Consider the following 19,151-nt stretch of genomic DNA (forward strand, 5'->3'; position numbering starts at 1 on the left):
CTGACCAACATATTAACCCACAGAGACCTTCCTGCCAACACTACAAAAAGAAGGATTCTGGGTGGACTCCTCCTGAAGGTCGAAACAGCAGCCTGGATTTCTACATAGACTGCTTCCGCCGACGTGCACGAGCTGAAATTGTGGAAAAGCAGCATCGCTTACCCCATAACCTCAGCCATGCAGAACACAGTGCCATCCACAGCCTCAGAAACAACTCTGACATCATAATCAAAAAGGCTGACAAAGGAGGTGCTGTCGTCATCATGAATAGGTCGGAGTATGAACAAGAGGCTACTAGGCAGCTCTCCAACACCACTTTCTACAAGCCATTACCCTCTGATCCCACTGAGAGTTACCAAAAGAAACTACAGCATTTGCTCAAGAAACTCCCTGAAAAAGCACAAGAACAAATCCGCACAGACACACCCCTGGAGCCCCGACCTGGGGTATTCTATCTGCTACCCAAGATCCATAAACCTGGAAATCCTGGACGCCCCATCATCTCAGGCATTGGCACCCTGACAGCAGGATTGTCTGGCTATGTAGACTCCCTCCTCAGGCCCTTCGTTACCAGCACTCCCAGCTATCTTCGAGACACCACCGATTTCCTGAGGAAACTACAGTCCATTGGTGATCTTCCTAAAAACACCATCCTAGCCACTATGGATGTAGAAGCCCTCTACACCAACATTCCACACAAAGATGGACTACAAGCCGTCAGGAACAGTATCCCCGATACTGTCACGGCTAACCTGGTGGCAGAACTTTGTGACTTTGTCCTGACCCATAACTATTTCACATTTGGTGACAATGTATACCTTCAAATCAGCGGCACTGCGATGGGTACCCGCATGGCCCCACAGTATGCCAACATTTTTATGGCTGACTTAGAACAACGCTTCCTCAGCTCTCGTCCCCTAATGCCCCTACTCTACTTGCGCTACATTGATGACATCTTTATCATCTGGACCCATGGAAAAGAAGCTCTTGAGGAATTCCACCATGATTTCAACAATTTCCATCCCACCATCAACCTCAGCCTGGACCAGTCCACAGAAGAGATCCACTTCCTGGACACTACGGTGCTAATAAGCGATGGTCACATAAACACCACCCTATATCGGAAACCTACTGACCGCTATTCCTACCTACATGCCTCTAGCTTTCATCCAGATCATACCACTCGATCCATTGTCTACAGCCAAGCGCTACGATATAACCGCATTTGCTCCAACCCCTCAGACAGAGACAAACACCTACAAGATCTCTATCATGCATTCCTACAACTACAATACCCACCTGCTGAAGTGAAGAAACAGATTGACAGAGCCAGAAGAGTACCCAGAAGTCACCTACTACAGGACAGGCCCAACAAAGAAAACAACAGAACGCCACTAGCCATCACCTTCAGCCCCCAACTAAAACCTCTCCAACGCATCATCAAGGATCTACAACCTATCCTGAAGGACGAGCCATCGCTCTCTCAGATCTTGGGAGACAGACCAGCCCTTGCTTACAGACAGCCCCCCAATCTGAAGCAAATACTCACCAGCAACCACACACCACACAACAGAACCACTAACCCAGGAACCTATCCTTGCAACAAAGCCCGTTGCCAACTCTGTCCACATATCTATTCAGGGGATACCATCATAGGGCCTAATCACATCAGCCACACTATCAGAGGCTCGTTCACCTGCGCATCTACCAATGTGATATATGCCATCATGTGCCAGCAATGCCCCTCTGCCATGTACATTGGCCAAACTGGACAGTCTCTACGTAAAAGAATGAATGGACACAAATCAGACGTCAAGAATTATAACATTCAAAAACCAGTTGGAGAACACTTCAATCTCTCTGGTCACTCGATCACAGATCTTAGAGTGGCTATACTTCAACAAAAAAGCTTCAAAAACAGACTCCGAGAGACTGCTGAATTGGAATTAATTTGCAAACTGGATACAATTAACTTAGGCTTGAATAGAGACTGGGAATGGATGAGTCATTACACAAAGTAAAACTATTTCCCCATGGTATTTCTCCCTCCCACCCCACCCCCCACTGTTCCTCTGATATTCTTGTTAACTGCTGGAATTAGCCTACCTGCTTGTCACCATGAAAGGTTTTCCTCCTTCCCCCCCCTGCTGTTGGTGATGGCTTATTTTAAGTGATCACTCTCCTTACAGTGTGTATGATAAACCCATTGTTTCATGTTCTCTGTGTGTGTGTATATAAATCTCTCCTCTGTTTTTTCCACCAAATGCATCCGATGAAGTGAGCTGTAGCTCACGAAAGCTTATGCTCTAATAAATTTGTTAGTCTCTAAGGTGCCACAAGTACTCCTTTTCTTTTTATAATAACTATAGTAACCTAACAACAATAAGGAAACAATTAGTAAAAGAGCAACAGAATCACAGTGTGTGCAGAGAAGTGGACACTTCCAGGATTCCATCTCACTGCCACAGCTGTAAGAAGGAAATGAAGGATGGGTGGGCCTGTGCTACCCTTTGTGTCCAGGATGGGATGGGTATGTGTGTTCACTTGTGCAGGCACGTCCCCAATAGTCACTGCTATTCAAAAGAATCTGATCTCCTGTGCATGAGGCACATGTGAACCACAAGTGGAATACGTGTGGACAATTGCATGAAGAACAGGCTATTTCAGGTGTCCCAAAAGTATTTGGGACATTAGGACATATGAAAAAAATGGGACGTCTGATTTCTTCACTCAGGTAGACCAAACAATATAAATAAATGGCATAGCTTCTTGAGGTTCTTTGAATATGGCCTTCAGATAAAAGAATCTTGATCAATTTATGGAGGTAGATACCACTCTCTGTGAAAAACAATTTTTTTTTACCTGACATAGTAAGTTTCACAATATATCAGAAAATGTCCTAAATCACTAACTCTATTAAAAGTTTCTATTTATCTGCAGAAATCTAAAGCTAAAATTACACGTCTATGAAAACAAATAAATCCTAAGACGTATCTCTTACTCAACTTTCATAAATAAAAATCACACTGCATATGGTATATTGGTAAATCAAAGTCTATATTTTGTGGTGACTGCTAATGCTGAAGTTTATGTATGAACTTCAATAAAGTTCTGCTTTGAATTGGTGGCATTTACTTCCAGTAAATCCTTTTCATCTTTCTCTTAAATCTTCTTTGATGGAATGAAGAAATCTGAAATTCCAACCAGATCTCCTTTAAGCTCCCTAAATTTCAAGAAAATAAATATCCTTTCATTAAAGTATTTATTTTAATAATGACCCAAGTGGCTGAAATTTTTAAAGCTACACTTAATCTCCCCCCAATATACATTTTCTTCGTGAGGATTTTTCTCTTAAACATTTTTCTTTGTAGCATAGTTCAGAATTACTTCATTATAACAGTTGTAAAGACAATACAATCTGGTTCTGGAACATTACACATTTTACAAACATTTTCCTCCTGGGGGAATTCTGTGGCAAAAAAATAAAAATTCTGCACACAATATTTTAAAATTCTGTAAAATTCTGCATATTTTATTTGTCAAAATAACACAATATAATCACATTAGTTTAAATTCATTTTGGTCATTCATTTTGGTCATTCATTTCAAAATACCTGTCAGCAAGTATGTCTGTAACAATACAGACAACAAAAAGGATTCAGGAAATGTTTTTTCACAAATAGACTCATTACTAGGCATATTAATATAGAACTCTGAGTAATAATTCATTTAAACTACAATACAGAGACGTATTTCCCACACCCCTCAGAAGCAGTGCACAGTCTTGGGGGAGTCAGGGGTAATGGAGAAGCTGAGGGAGAAGGAAATAAATTGCTTGGAAGGAGCCTGGGTGTGAACTTGGAGGGTTATTGGGTATGGGTGGGAAAAGTATGGAACAGGTTTTTTTGTGGGGTGTGCAGGAATTGTTAGGGAGCTTCCCCCATGCAGACCCTGGCTGATCCCTAGCCTCTCCCATTCAGTCAAGCACATCTGCCCCAGTCCCCAGTTGTTCCTGAACTCCCATGTGTACTTGCACCCCCTGTCCTCATGTGTCCCTCCTCTCCCACTCAGATACCCACTCCCTCCATTCCTATGTGTCCCTGTACCTCCTCCTCCTCCCCGTGTCCTTGTACCTCCTCCTCCTGTCCCCATGTGTCTCTGTGCCCCCACCCAGCCACTCCCCAGTCCCTATGTAGCTCTGCACCCCCTTCCCCATGTAGCCCTGCACCTCCCTCTCCCCAGTGGCCCTGGACCTCCACTCCCATTCAGCCCCTGCCCCAGTCTGCCTCCCCCACTAGCCCTTATGAGCCTCTGTATGACACCCCCCCCACACCCCATGCTGTCTGTATCTTTATAAGCTTTGTCTTCTGACCTGGCCAGCTCTGAAGAAGGCTCTGCAGGCTCTTTTTTTTCCCCTAGCTGGCTGGGAGCTGCTGCTTTCTATAACCACCGCACCCTCTTGTGGGCAAAAGGTAGAACTGCAGAAATTATTTCCCACTGGGAGCTGTTGCTGTTCTTGTGCCACAGCACCCTCTGGTCGGCAAAAGGCAGAACTGCAGCAACATTTCAGCAGAAACTTTTTTCTGCCCAAAAATTTAAAAATATGTGCAGCTCATTAAATATGCACACACGCAATAGCGCAGAAATCCCGCAGGAGTAAACGTGTTTCTTGTACCAAGTAATCTATCAGCCAAATTTTATTTTATTTAAAATATAGAATTTAGGACTTGTACCAGATGAAGTTGCCCTATCTCTTAAATCCACTAAAGTCAAGTGCACAGAGGCTCCATAAAGCTCCATTCGATGGACTCAAATTAAAAAAAAGGGTAAAGGCAGAGTCAAACCTAGGATTCTGGAAGGGTTCTTGGACGTGAAACCTAATTTAATACTATAAAAGCCAAACAACTTCAAAAAGATCTGCCAATAGCACTGGAGTGTCTTATATGGGCCATTTCTTTATAGCTGCTACAGACTAGGTAAAACAGCAATTTAATAATGTACCTTTAAAAGTGAAAGCAATCTCCCAAGAGGCTATTATCTCAACTTTTCAAAAAATTAACAAGGGAAGGTAAATAAGGGTTAACAGTTTTAAACAAATTACTGTATAACACCTTACCTGGGATCCAGTCAAACCTAAATCATTGTATTAAACAAAAGAATAATATAATCTTAACCGTATGTATGATTGCAATTCTATAGTCATCTTAAGTGGTGAAAGTAAAGCTTATCAATTTGTTAATGTAAATAGATATGGCATTAGTGTATTTATCTTCCCACCCAGGATGCTCCAGAGACAAGAAAGCTCAAAATAACACACACTTAGGTTCAGGTAATTTAGGGCAGCGATTATGTTAATCCTACTGGCACCTTCAGCAGGAAGGACCTCAGGACAAAAGCTAAGCACAGGCACAAATGAAATAGGTAGTCTCCATACACTCACAGCTCAAGAAGTGAGCAAGCCATGTATACCATATTCTTGTCCTCCTCCTGCAGGAATGCATTACTCACATACTCAGGTACAAGAGATATGCCCTTTCAGGGATCAGGAATAAAACAGCATACAAGAGAAATAATATTACAAGGATTGGGGATCTGAGACACCAAAGAAATGACAAATAAAACAAAAAAAAAATCATGCCTCTTACATATACCCCAAACCCCAGTCCTGATGGGACTGAAGCAACCCAAGACAAAAAGACGCATCCTCAGGATAGAACAGACACTTAGTGCATATCCATACATACAAACCACGCATCACCCCTGCAGTCATGGTAAGAAGGACAGGATTATATGATAGAGTTGCCTGCAATAGCAGGGGACTCGACTTGATGAGTCAATAGGACCCTTCCAGTCTTATGTCCTAATGATAAGCTCAGGCTGATGAACACAAGATTGGTTAAAAATAAAGTCTGCATTACATATGACCTGATTGTGGAGGAGGCAACTGACCTGGCCTACCTCACTGAAACCTGGGTTGAAGACCTTGTCAGATGCATTCTGGTACAACTTATTCCAGCAGGATATATAACATATCATGGGTGAAATCCTCATTCCACTGAGGTCAATGGAAGTTTTGCCTTTGACTTCAGTGGGGCCAGGATTCCACCCCATGAGTCCAAAGTTTGATAGGGAGGCAGGATGGCTATCAGATAACCCAACCAAACCCAGATGGAAATGAGATCTTAACCCAGAGACCAAGTCATTCAGATACACCAGATGACACAGAACTCCAGGAAACAGAACCAATATAGGACATTCTAGCAGTATACAGACCACTCAAGAGCTCTGCAAGTTTCCTCTCAGAGCTAATCTCAAACCAAGACATCAAAATTTGTCTTGTGAGACTTTACACTTACAGTTCTGTCTCAGTGGCCCAGAATCTAACATCCATTAAGACAAACACAGCATTCTCCCACATAGTATTCAATCCCGCCCTTACATTCTGTTGAAATACACTACACCAGCCAGAAGCATGACCAGTGTGCTAACGGACTAGTCAGACACTCTCTAACAACAACCTCAAAACAGACCCTCCCTCCTCACCCCCAGAGATATCTATTGTTTACCAACGATCAGCACCAGATAAAGTAGAGGCAAGAACTAGTAGCCTGGAACATACAGTGTTTATAAATACCAACATTATAAAGGAAACCAACATCTAAAATGTCTGATCAACATAACTGTTCTTGATAGCAGAACTCCTGACCAGCCCAGACTGTCTTTTCCTTTACCTTGCACCTGAACATCTCCCACTGTGAGGAATTGCCATAATACTTTGCTGAAAAGATTCATAAAATCTATAAAGGTAGCAGGAGCAGCAGAGAGATAGAACAAACCCTGGTAATGGTAAATGAATGCCTGAGATCATGCCTAAGGAAGAGCAATTTACCAGTGCCTTGGAATCATGGGTAATACTAAAAAAACAAACAAATAAATGGAAGGACCCAAACAATTCTGCTAGTTATGGCCTAGTCTCAAATGTTCCTTTCCTGAACAAGGACACTGAGATGATAGTCGTAGATCATCTCCAGCAATCTCCAGCAGAATCCACCTTCTGCCATTATGCTGGCTACCAGATTTCAGACCTGGCCAATGCAAAGACAGTACAACAGTCACACTAGTGAATGATCTCCTTATAAAATCTGCTGCCTTCAATAAGAGTTGGTCACAAGTGTATTCCACTTGTGCCACCTAGCAGGCATCAGTGGATTGCCCTCAAATAATTGTATCCATTGCTCTAATAACAAATCTCAGAAGGCTGTGATGGGCAGCTGCTCCTCACAGAGAGTCCTCCTCCACAATCAGGTCATATATAATGCAGACTTTCCGCCTACAGGGCTTGTTTACTTCCCTACTCCTGTTCAACATCAATGGTAAAACATAAGAGGAAACTTTAAAATGCGGTGGGTTCAAATAATAACATACTGATGTTACAAAGCTATAAACATAATTTCTATCTGAAGTAGAGAACACCATAATTCACCTATCCAAACATCTGGAAAAAATAAACATGTGGGTGACAAACTCTGACATTGAAGCCAACAGGAGTCTAACTTTAGGCACACATTTTTGAAAAATCTTCTCCTTAATGTTTATTATGCTTTCTACTAGCAAGTACAAAGAGAAAATGAAGTGAAAAGAGAGATTATCTAACTAAAATTAGAGATTTATGAAACCAGAATGAACTAGCATAGCTGATGCATGCTCCAGGTCCAAATTTATACTTACACTTGTCCCTTAAGAGTGTTGAGGAAAGCTTCAACTGTGTAGTCTGGCATCTCATCATCTATACTGGCCAGGTATGTGTAAATAAATGAGAATGTATCAAATGGAATGCGAGCAGGTCCACCCTCCGGATCAGTTGTTAGAATTTCACAGGCATACTTCATAGAAGTCATTAAGGACTACAGGATCCCAATCAAGAAAAGAGAGACATAGTACCAGAAGGAATTAGCATCCTTTGTTCACTATGGTGTAATATCGCACAAAAGCTTCTGAAATTCAGTGTGAATAGAACCAAGACTTCATTTACATTTGCAAAGTTTGTACCTGCAGATACCCACACTCCAATACAGCTCCACTGGTAATAATGGTGGTGGAAGCCGTAGTGTAGACAGGGCTCAGGCATTCTTATTATTGTGGCATCTAATTTGGTTTAAGACTACAGAGAGGTAAAAATGCCTGAGCCCTTTTCACACTCCACCAACATTAGGACTGGTAAAGCTACACTATTGGTGAATTATGGCTAAAAATGTTGTTAGTATAGAAAAGGCCCTAGTGTGATTCTGTTACTCTTTTAATCAATGCAAAAGAGAAAGGTAGCATATAACTGAGCAATTACTTGCATCATGTTAGACTACAGACATCAGTCTACTGCCATATTTACTAATACATCACCAGGTAAAGAACTGTCCCTAATTTGTTACCATATAAAGGCCTCAGTTCATCTGTGAACTATCATTTCAATTTATCCGAACCTGGCCCTAGTGAGGGCAGCACTAAATTGGCTAAGATAGCTAAATTTCAATAAATCTGAAAAAAAAAAGCTTGTCTGTATCAATGTTGTGGCAGCTGATATTTTGGCATGATGCTGTGAATGTCATCATTCACAACAACCAAACAATATCCAATACTGGAAAAGGTCCTTTTGGATACATCTAAACCAGTGGTTCTCAAACTATTTATCATTGTGGGCCATATCCAATACTACCTGTATGGCCCTGAGGGTGTCACATGGGCCTTAGCTCTGTGCTGATTGGGCCGGCCACAGGTTGAGAATCACTGGTCTACACATTCTGTGGCAGCAAGCCTCCCAGCCTGAATCAAGAGACACGGGCCTGCAGGGCAGGACTAGTGTTCTAATAATAGCTGTGTAGACAGCACTTCGAAGCTGCAGTTCAGGTGGAGCTCGGGCTCTGAAGCTTAGGGATGGGGATGGACTTCAGAGCCCAAACCAAAATTTCAAAGAGCTGTCTACACGGCTACTTTTAGTGTGTTAGTGTGAGCTCTGCATGCCCAAGTCTGTCATCTCAAGCTTGGAGGCTCACTGCCACAGGCTATCTAAATATATCCTAAATGGAGTAAACTTAAACTGAAGTTAAGGATGGCAATAATTTAAGTAAGGCACAAAAATCTTAACAAGAATGTTGCAGTTAAAAAATACACCAAAAAAATAGAAAATTCAGAGTTAAGATTACATTTTAAAAAACAAACGCATCTCCAAGTGTTAGTTAAGGATACACTTTAAAAAAAAAAAAATCTCTGTAACTTCAACGGAACTCCTCACAGATGCTGCAATCTGAACTAGTGGATACTAGTGCTAGATCAACGCCATAAATACTAATATTTATAAAAATTCAGTGAGGAGTTTTGCTCAGTAATAGGCTAGTTGGGATAACAAAGATCATGACTAAAGACCCTAAAAGTAATGGCAGTGACAAAAATTACAGTTTTAGTAACGAGCAAACAATGGATTTTCTAAAGATAAGTATTTCTTAGAGATGGAATGGTGAATTTTTAAAAAAAAAGTCTATTCAAAATCTAGAGTATATTCCAAACCCTATTATTCACAAATTTAAGGTAGTTAAAACTGGAGACCCAAACTGATATACAGTGCCACTTTTTAACTGGTACACCTGTCAGCCCTCTCATACAAGAACTTTGCTGAATCTGCCAACGTTGGGGAAGCTGGGAGAACCTTCTGCAGAATTTCTAAAGGCCTCCTACACAATTTATAAACTCTGCAGGGCCTTCTGGCCCTCAAGTTTTGGCCTAGCCATAACTCTCTCTCTCTTATGTTGTAGCAAGTTTATTCACCTCAAGTTTTCACATATCAATGTTATACAAATTGTTTCAAAAATAAGGAAATTTCCACACCAAGAATTATTAAACCAGAGGTTAGACTGCAAAGACATAACAATATTTTATGAAACAAATGTATTAAATCTTTGTTGTTTTTAAAAATTAGAAAGCCAGGAAATTCTAAGTTAAGGCTGCACTTAAAATATAAAAAAATTCAAAGGTAAGGAACTGCAAGCTACCTTAACTCTGACCCTGATCCATGATCATCTATGCATATCATTTACTCAGTGTTATGACTAATGGAGATCGATAAATGTGCTAACTCTTCTATTATGCTCTATGTACTGTCAGGTATAAGAGAATATGGGTATAAATCTCTTATCACACAGAGTTAGAGTCAAATCAGGAGACAAATAAGAGAGTATTAGAGCTGTTAGATACTTTCAAGGGCGGATGACATACATTGTACTGTCCAGCTCATAGGGATATGATGGTCATGTGACACTGTTTTTTGGACTGCGAATGACAAATCAGATATGAGATGTCAATGTTTCTTGTTAGTAACACTGAAGTGGGCAGCTGAAGTGGAGCACATCCACTGATTGCCACTAAGCACCAATTCCTCACGGAGAGATGATGTCTCTCAGATAGGCATGTCCCACATTTAGGGTGTTGCTTGTAAAAAAAATTATCCTCAAAGCTGCTTTTTAAATATTTGTATATATTTTTATATTATCAATACTATATTTTATTACTGTTGTCTAAACTAAAAAAGGTATTAAACATCTCATATAAGCATTATTTAGCTGCCTGTGGAACTGTATTCAGAACACAGCTGTTTTAAAGCATGTTCGTGGCCAAATTACTGATGGGATTAAAATACCACAGAACTAAGAACAGTCACTGTCATGTTATTTTTGAAGTTCAAAAAAAAAAAAAAAGCTGCCAAAATAGGTTAACAGTGAATATATTCAGTCTTCTCTCCCTCTCTTCATTCATTTGCTACTATTTCTATGACAATGAGTGGCACTCCTGCATCATCTTAATTTTCACGTCTCCTCCTGGTACACATGCTCGCTATTGTACTGACATTACAACCAGCAGTGGTAGCACTCTTATCCCCCCTTCTTCTGCCTGTCTGAATCACACACACCCTCAGAACGAAGGTTGACACCAAGTGAACATGAACAAACACAAATACGTGACCTGCCTTTGCTGCACAAAAAATTGGGGTTTTAAAGTGACACAATAGTATCTAGATCTACAATCTATTTACTGTAGTTCCTCTATGGTCTGCTTGGTACATAGTCATTTGATTATGAAAGATTTTAACATGCCTACATACCCCACCAAGTATACTACACCCAAGTGCAAGAACTTTCAACCATTCCACCTCTTCACCGAAGTTGTCCAATTGTAGAAGGGCTCTCAGCTGCTCCACTGGCAAACATAGATGTTTCCATTTTTTCTCTAGTTCTATCACACTCACATGGCCCTTCGGAGAAAGCTTTAAAAAACAAAACACAACACCACAAGTAAAACTGGAAAACACCATGGGGATTATCACACAACTAAGAGTACAAAACTTTAGGATCACTTTTTTCCCCCCAAAAAAGAAATTGTGGCGTACCCTTTCTCTGACAGATAATCTGTAGAACCAAACTGTCTATGAAGAGTTCTACTGACATTTCATCTCATCTATGAGCCACGTCTATGAAAATTTCCATTGATATCACTCAACAATACTGTGTGTTCAATATGGGTTGGCTTGTACCTGCTTGTGCAAAACTTTAAGGAGGCCTGGTGTGAGCCCAGTATCTGTTTTCTGTGTTGCTACTGGCATTTCAATCCTGTCCTTTACAGGAAGGGGCTCTCCTTTCGACAGAGCTGAGAAATACCTAGATTAATAGGAATATCAACACATTTGAATGCTTATAAGCAAATAAAAGTTAAGCAAAACCAACTTTATAAAAATCTGCTAGTGAATCTAAGTGCTCATGAAAGTGGGAAATTGGCTTCAGTTAGCTCCTGGTATGGAGACTTCCTCCCCTCTCTGTATCCAGTTTCCATCTTCCTTTTTAATTGAAGCCACAGAGTTTAGTTTTAATGATGTTTATTTGACACTATAATAATTATTATTGTGTTTTAATTGTGTATTCGATGTTCTGTGTTCCTTGGTGGCAGTGGAGAATGATTTATAAATATTATTAGTGTGTTCTGGCAAATAGCAAACGTCTAAGCTTTCCACACACATCTCTAACAATGCACTTTAAAGCAGATTTTTATAATCCTCTAAAAGAAAAAGAGTACTTGTGGCACCTTAGAGACTAACAAATTTATTTGAGCATAAGCTTTCGTGAGCTACAGCTCACTGCATCGGAGCTGTAGCTTACAAAAGCTTACGCTCAAATAAATTTGTTAGTCTCTAAGGTGCCACAAGTACTCCTTTTCTTTTTGCGAATACAGACTAACACGGCTACTACTCTGAAACCTATAATCCTCTACTAGTCTAATCTGGTGATAGGCCATTGTCAAGACAGCCCAACCAGCAAATCAAAACACAATTCTGGAGAATTTATATAAAAAGACTTACAATGGTCATTATACTAATTTATTTTATAGCTGACCATAACTTAAATACAGCAAGAATTGAGTTTGATGCAGATATTAGTAATTTTAAGGATGCTGATACAGATATTTACCTCTTACAGCCAATGTCACCATCACAACTGGCCAAAAACTAATATACAAGAGACTTATTCTGCTTCATTCACTACCATATACAGTGCCTTGCTCACAAGATAGGAAGAAACACTCAACTTTAACAACTTTTCCTAAAAACTATCCACACAGCTATTTTCAAAAAGAGAACCACAAAGAGTAACACATTTCAACAATACAAACATGGTACAGTACTTATGGTAAAGCTAGAGTTCACTAACACACAGAACTTTCAGATTCTGTTCCTTCCTATGAAATATCACGTCTTTCACTGATATGTAAAAGTGATTACCCCAGAAAATCCTACCAAATACAAGAATCTAAAGATGGCAACACCCTGCACCTGCTTTTCAACCAGGAGTATTTATGAAATCTATTGGGAAAAACTAATTATGACATTCAGTACAGATCAAAAATTAACAGCACCAGAAATGTGAGCCAGTTCACAGGGTAGCAGTCCCTGTCACTCTGCCGAGATTCCAGGTCTAAAATTGCACCACTAAATATAAATTCAATAAAGACCACATTATCTTTAACAAATTAAAAGAATACATAAAAATATATCAGCATATGCACCACAAAATACTTAATATCCAGACAACTTAATTAGGTCAATATATGATGCAGCAATATTTTGTTGTGAGCCTATATATAAAGTACTACTTACCCAGCTGACCACTGCAGTACATCATGAGGCTGAGTCCTGATGGCAGCTTTGGTAAACTGTTTCAAAATATCTGGGAGTTCAGGGGGTATGTTAATCTGCTGAGCACAAAACATGGTGTCTGGAAGAGGCATGATTCTTGTAACATCCAATAACAAGATCCTGAAAGCACCAAACATATAAATGAATTCTAAACATATGAGATTAGTACGGTTCTATATAAGTTCTCTTAATTTTATTATTCATCTCACCTGTATAAAAACCCCAAACTTACTTTAACTGTGAGATCCTGTTCCAGAACAGAATGCAGATGTCCATGTGTTGCAACCAGTTTATTTTAATGTTGTTTAATTAAATTAAAAGATAAAAGGAAACAAATACAGATTTTTAGTCACAGCATCAGTTTTAGCCTAGGCAAAAATAAATGAGGCAAATCCATGGCAATCAGCTAAACCCTGAGGATATGGGCAAGATTCACCAGCCAGATACTACAGAAACTCTGTTACAATTTTTTGATACAGATTTTGTGCACAATGAGATATAAAATAAAAAGGTAAATCTGAAACTAATTTAGATTCTCCTAGTTCTGTAACAGGCTAGCTCAGGCAGTGGGGTAATATGCACCAGATGATGGAAACAGATAGATTATACCCCACTGTTTTTCTTTATTTCCTATTAGAAGAAAAACAGACTCCAAATTTCAATCAGTAACTTTGATGAAAAAAAACAAAAGCGAGACTAAAGCACTTCTGAACTTGAACATACTCATGACAGTGAGCTATCACAGACCGTTCAGAACTGAGAGGTCCATTCCAGTTTCTAACAGTGACAAGGAGGCTTTGGGAGCTCTTCAACTGGTGCTTAAAGGTGGAAAAGCGCTCCATGAGGAAAGTACAGGAATTCATAATATAAGAATAACATTGGTATATCTTGCCAGGCAGAACCACAGAATGAGTTGAGTGCATCATCACCAGACTAAAAAGAAAAGGAGTACTTGTGGCACCTTAGAGACTAACAAATTTATCAAGCATAAGCTTTCGTGAGCTACAGCTCACTTCATCGGATGCATTTGGTGGAAAATACAGAGGGGAGATTTATATACACACACAGAAAACATGAAACAATGGGTTTTATCATACACACTGTAAGGAGAGTGATCACTTAAGATGAGCCATCACCAGCAGCAGGGGGGGGAAAAGGAGGAAAACCTTTCATAGTGACAAGCAAGATAGCTATTTCCAGCAGTTAACAAGAACATCTGAGGAACAGTGGGGGGTTGGGTGGGGGGGAGAAATACCATGGGGAAATAGTTTTACTTTGTGTAATGACTCATCCATTCCCAGTCTCTATTCAAGCCTAAACTAATTGTATCCAGTTTGCAAATTAATTCCAATTCAGCAGTCTCTCGTTGGAGTCTGGTTTTGAAGCTTTTTTGTTGAAGGATAGCCACCCTCAGGTCTGTAATCGAGTGACCGGAGAGATTGAAGTGTTCACCGACTGGTTTTTGAATGTTATAATTCTTGACGTCTGATTTATGTCCATTTATTCTTTTACGTAGAGACTGTCCAGTTTGACCAATGTACATGGCAGAGGGGCAGTGCTGGCACATGATGGCATATATCACATTGGTAGATGCGCAGGTGAACGAGCCTCTGATAGTGTGGCTGATGTGATTAGGCCCTATGATGGTGTCCCTTGAATAGATATGTGGACACAGTTGGCAACGGGCTTTGTTGCAAGGATAGGTTCCTGGGTTAGTGGGGTTCTGTTGTGTGGTGTGTGGTTGCTGGTGAGTATTTGCTTCAGATTGGGGGGCTGTCTGTAAGCAAGGACTGGCCTGTCTCCCAAGATCTGTGAGAGTGATGGGTCGTCCTTCAGGATAGGTTGTAGATCCTTGATGATGCGTTGGAGAGGTTTTAGTCGGGGGCTAAAGGTGATGGCTAGTGGCGTTCTGTTATTTTCTTTGTTGGGCCTTTTTGTAGTAGGTGACTTCTGGGTACTCTTCTGGCTCTGTCAATCTGTTTCTTCACTTCAGTAGGTGGGTACTGTAGTTGTAAGAATGCATGATAGAGATCTTGTAGGTGTTTGTCTCTGTCTGAGGGGTTGGAGCAAATGCGGTTATATCGTAGAGCTTGGCTGTAGACAATGGATCATGTGGTGTAATCTGGATGAAAGCTAGAGGCATGTAGGTAGGAATAGCGGTCAGTAGGTTTCCGATATAGGGTGGTGTTTATGTGACCATCGCTTATTAGCACCGTAGTGTCCAGGAAGTGGATCTCTTGTGTGGACTGGTTCAGGCTGAGGTTGATGGAGGGATGGAAATTGTTGAAATCATGGTGGAATTCCTCAAGGGCTTCTTTTCCATGGGTCCAGATGATGAAGATGTCATCAATGTAGCGCAAGTAGAGAAGGGGCATTAGGGGACGAGAGCTGAGGAAGCGTTGTTCTAAGTCAGCCATAAAAATGTTGGCATACTGTGGGGCCATGCGGGTACCCCTCACAGTGCCGCTGATTTGAAGGTATACATTGTTCCCAAATGTGAAATAGTTATGGGTGAGGACAAAGTCACAAAGTTCAGCCACCAGGTTAGCCGTGACATTATCAGGGATACTGTTCCTGACGGCTTGTAGTCCATCTTTGTGTGGAATGTTGGTGTAGAGGGCTTCTACATCCATAGTGGCTAGGATGGTGTTTTTAGGAACATCACCAATGGATTGTTGTTTCCTCAGGAAGTCAGTGGTGTCTCGAAGATAGCTGGGAGTGCTGGTAACGTAAGGTCTGAGGAGGGAGTCTACATAGCCAGACAATCCTGCTGTCAGGGTGCCAATGCCTGAGATGATGGGGCGTCCAGGATTTCCAGGTTTATGGATCTTGGGTAGCAGATAAAATACCCCAGGTCGGGGCTCTAGGGGTGTGTCTGTGCGGATTTGTTCTTGTGCTTTTTCAGGGAGTTTCTTGAGCAAATGCTGTAGTTTCTTTTGGTAACTCTCAGTGGGATCAGAGGGTAATGGCTTGTAGAAAGTGGTGTTGGAGAGCTGCCTAGTAGCCTCTTGTTCATACTCCAACCTATTCATGATGATGACAGCACCTCCTTTGTCAGCCTTTTTGATTATGATGTCAGAGTTGTTTCTGAGGCTGTGGATGGCACTGTGTTCTGCATGGCTGAGGTTATGGGGCAAGTGATGCTGCTTTTCCACAATTTCAGCCCGTGCACGTCGGCGGAAGCACTCTATATAGAAGTCCAGTTTGCTGTTTCGACCTTCAGGAGGAGTCCACCCAGAATCCTTCTTTTTGAAACCAGTCGGAGAACACTTCAATCTCTCCAGTCACTCGATTACAGACCTGAGGTGGCTATCCTTCAACAAAAAAACTTCAAAAACAGACTCCAACGAGAGACTGCTGAATTGGAATTAATTTTCAAACTGGATACAATTAATTTAGGCTTGAATAGAGACTGGGAATGGATGAGTCATTACACAAAGTAAAACTATTTCCCCATGTTATTTCTCCCCTCCACCCAACCCCCCACTGTTCCTCAGATGTTATTGTTAACTGCAGGAAATGGCCTACCTTGCTTGTCAGCATGAAAGGTTTTCCTCCTTTCCCCCCCCCTGCTGCTGGTGATGGCTCATCTTAAGTGATCACTCTCCTTACAGTGTGTATGATATAGATATATAGATACTAAGGTCAGAAGGGACCATTCTGATCATCTAGTCTGACCTCCTGCACAGCGCAGGCCACAGAATCTCACCCACCCACTCCTGTGAAAAACCTCACCTATGTCTGAGCTATTGAATTCCTCAAATCGTGGTTTAATGACTTCAAGGAGCAGAGACTCCTCCATCAAGTGACCCGTGCCCCATGCTACAGAGGAAGGCAAAAAAGCTCCAGGGCCTCTTCCAATCTGCCCTGCGGGAAAATTCCTTCCTGACCCCAAATATGGCTATCAGCTAAACCCTGAGCATATGGGCAAGATTCACCAGCCAGATACTACAGAAAATTCTTTCCTGGGTAACTCGGATCCCACTCATCTAATTTCATGTTCTCTGTGTGTGTATATAAATCTCCCCTCTGTATTTTCCACCAAATGCATCTGATGAAGTGAGCTGTAGCTTACGAAAGCTTATGCTCAAATAAATTTGTTAGTCTCTAAGGTGCCACAAGTACTCCTTTTCTTTTTGCGAATACAGACTAACACGGCTGCTACTCTGAAATCTATCACCAGACTACTAGCTCTAATACTGTCCTGCAACTAGTGGAAAACTTTCCACTTTCAGTGGACAACAGCTATGTTGTCAAATCTGTGCTGTGAGGAGAGTCTGCCATTTTTGTGCAGACAATTAAGTGTGAAGATTATAAAGTTTCTACTATATCTGTTTATATGCTTAAGCAGAGCAAATATTAAGTATTAACCTCTGCTCTTAGCTCTGTACAATACCACCAGAAAGCAATTTTACATGTAAGGCTTGCTATTACATATATGAGTAGTTAAAAATCCACAGAGATTTATTTTAAAAACACTCTAAAGGCATTTTAAAATCACAGAGCTCTCAAGTTCCTTGGCTTCACAGCCAACAGTAGGATGGACTGTTTTATAATTGGAATAGGACAACGTGAACTAGCAGGTAAGAAACATGTCTTTGTCCAAACAGGCTAATTCAGAAAATTGGAACTGTTATAGCATTACCCAACATCAGCACAAGAATAGATAGTGTGGGTAAAAATTGATTGTGCTAAAAAGTGATTCTCTCATACCATTATGCACCAATCCTTTACAAAAGAGGCCTACAGTGAAAAGCAAAAGGACAGAGAAATATTTAGTTTTTAAAAGTTTTTCTTTCAAATAACTCCACCTTCTGATCAAATTTTCCTCGTCTGTAAAAGATTGGTTGTCTATTATAGAGGGAAAGCTGCTTGGCAGGGAGTTTCTTTTCCTGTGTTTTGTTTATGCTTAAATAGCAAGCAGGCCAAATGAAGATCCTACGATATCCTATGTATCACCATAGCATGAGCACGCCTATACAGACAGCTTGCCCAGGGGCTCCCTGCCCCCGCCCTTTGCCCAGGCATGGAGGGCACCAGCCACTCCCCAGCCCATCACCTGCCTTTGCTACGAGTCAGTCCACTCAGCCAGGAGGATGAGTCCTGGGCCGGCCTGTGGCTGTTCCCCAGATCAAGGACTGTTGCTGCCTTGTCCCACTCTGTGTTAGGGTTGCCGACTCTGACTGAAGCTATTCTAGGAGATTTTCTTAAAATCGCCTGTGAAAGCCTCCTGGGTTGCTTTCACGAGTCACCAGGAGATCGATGCCGATTCCGGGAAACTCCAGGCCAGGCAAGGCAGCCCTGCGCCGGATTGGCCCGCAGTCTCCCGGAGTCCCAGAGGAGGCCATGTGATGACATCTCCAGGAACGCCTCCCACCAGAGTTGGCAACCCCCGCCACAAGCGAGGGCGAACCCGCCTGCGCCGGCCCCTCGCGCGGTTCCCCGCGCTCTCGATCAGCCGCTGCCAGGCCCCGACCGGGCAAGCGCCGCGGGGCGATCCGCACGGCAGGTGTCCCCGAGAGCGGGGGAAAGGGGGGCGCGGCCCTTGGTGCCCCGCCCGGGCCGGCGCTTTGGCCCCAGCAGGCGGCCCGGCTTCGCGTGTGGGGGAGCTGGCCCGGAGGGCAGGTCTCTCACCTCCGCGCGGCGGCTCGCTCTGCCGGACAGCGCGTAACCGCCGCTCGCCTCCCTCTAGTTCCCGGGGCAACGTTTGTGTTTCACCGTCGCCATGCAACCGGCTCGAGCTACCGCACGCGCGGCGCATGCGCCGGACGAAGGCGGGTCCTGTTCAAAGAGTGAGGACCGACTATCCTGGGCGCATGCGCTTTTAGGTGCCGGGCTATTCAAGACCGCGAGCTGGCTGCCGCTTGTCACTGAGCCGCTGCTCGCGCACAGCGCACGCGCAGGAGCAAGGACACAGGACCTG

General features: G+C 42.1%; 1 protein-coding gene across 3 annotated transcripts in view; it reads right to left on the reverse strand.

Moving 5' to 3' along the window:
- The window catches only part of ROPN1L (rhophilin associated tail protein 1 like), a 32,575-nt gene that overhangs the window by 7,183 nt on the left and 6,241 nt on the right, over positions 1–19,151 (reverse strand). The window contains exons 1-6 of one of the 3 annotated variants that reach the window (XM_038388240.2): positions 18,863–19,000; positions 13,190–13,348; positions 11,576–11,699; positions 11,147–11,308; positions 7,729–7,904; positions 2,362–3,223 (exon numbers count right to left, since the gene is read on the reverse strand). In XM_038388240.2, coding sequence (XP_038244168.1) covers positions 3,163–3,223; positions 7,729–7,904; positions 11,147–11,308; positions 11,576–11,699; positions 13,190–13,320 — 654 coding nt within the window. In that variant the 5' untranslated portion in view covers positions 13,321–13,348; positions 18,863–19,000 and the 3' untranslated portion in view covers positions 2,362–3,162. Of the gene's footprint in view, positions 1–2,361; positions 3,224–7,728; positions 7,905–11,146; positions 11,309–11,575; positions 11,700–13,189; positions 13,349–18,862; positions 19,001–19,151 lie in introns of those variants that run through there. The other 2 variants (XM_043508468.1, XM_043508467.1) reach the window with 2 other exon arrangements.

This window comes from Dermochelys coriacea, chromosome 2, assembly GCF_009764565.3.
Source record: "Dermochelys coriacea isolate rDerCor1 chromosome 2, rDerCor1.pri.v4, whole genome shotgun sequence".
Classification (NCBI taxonomy): Eukaryota; Metazoa; Chordata; order Testudines; family Dermochelyidae; genus Dermochelys; species Dermochelys coriacea.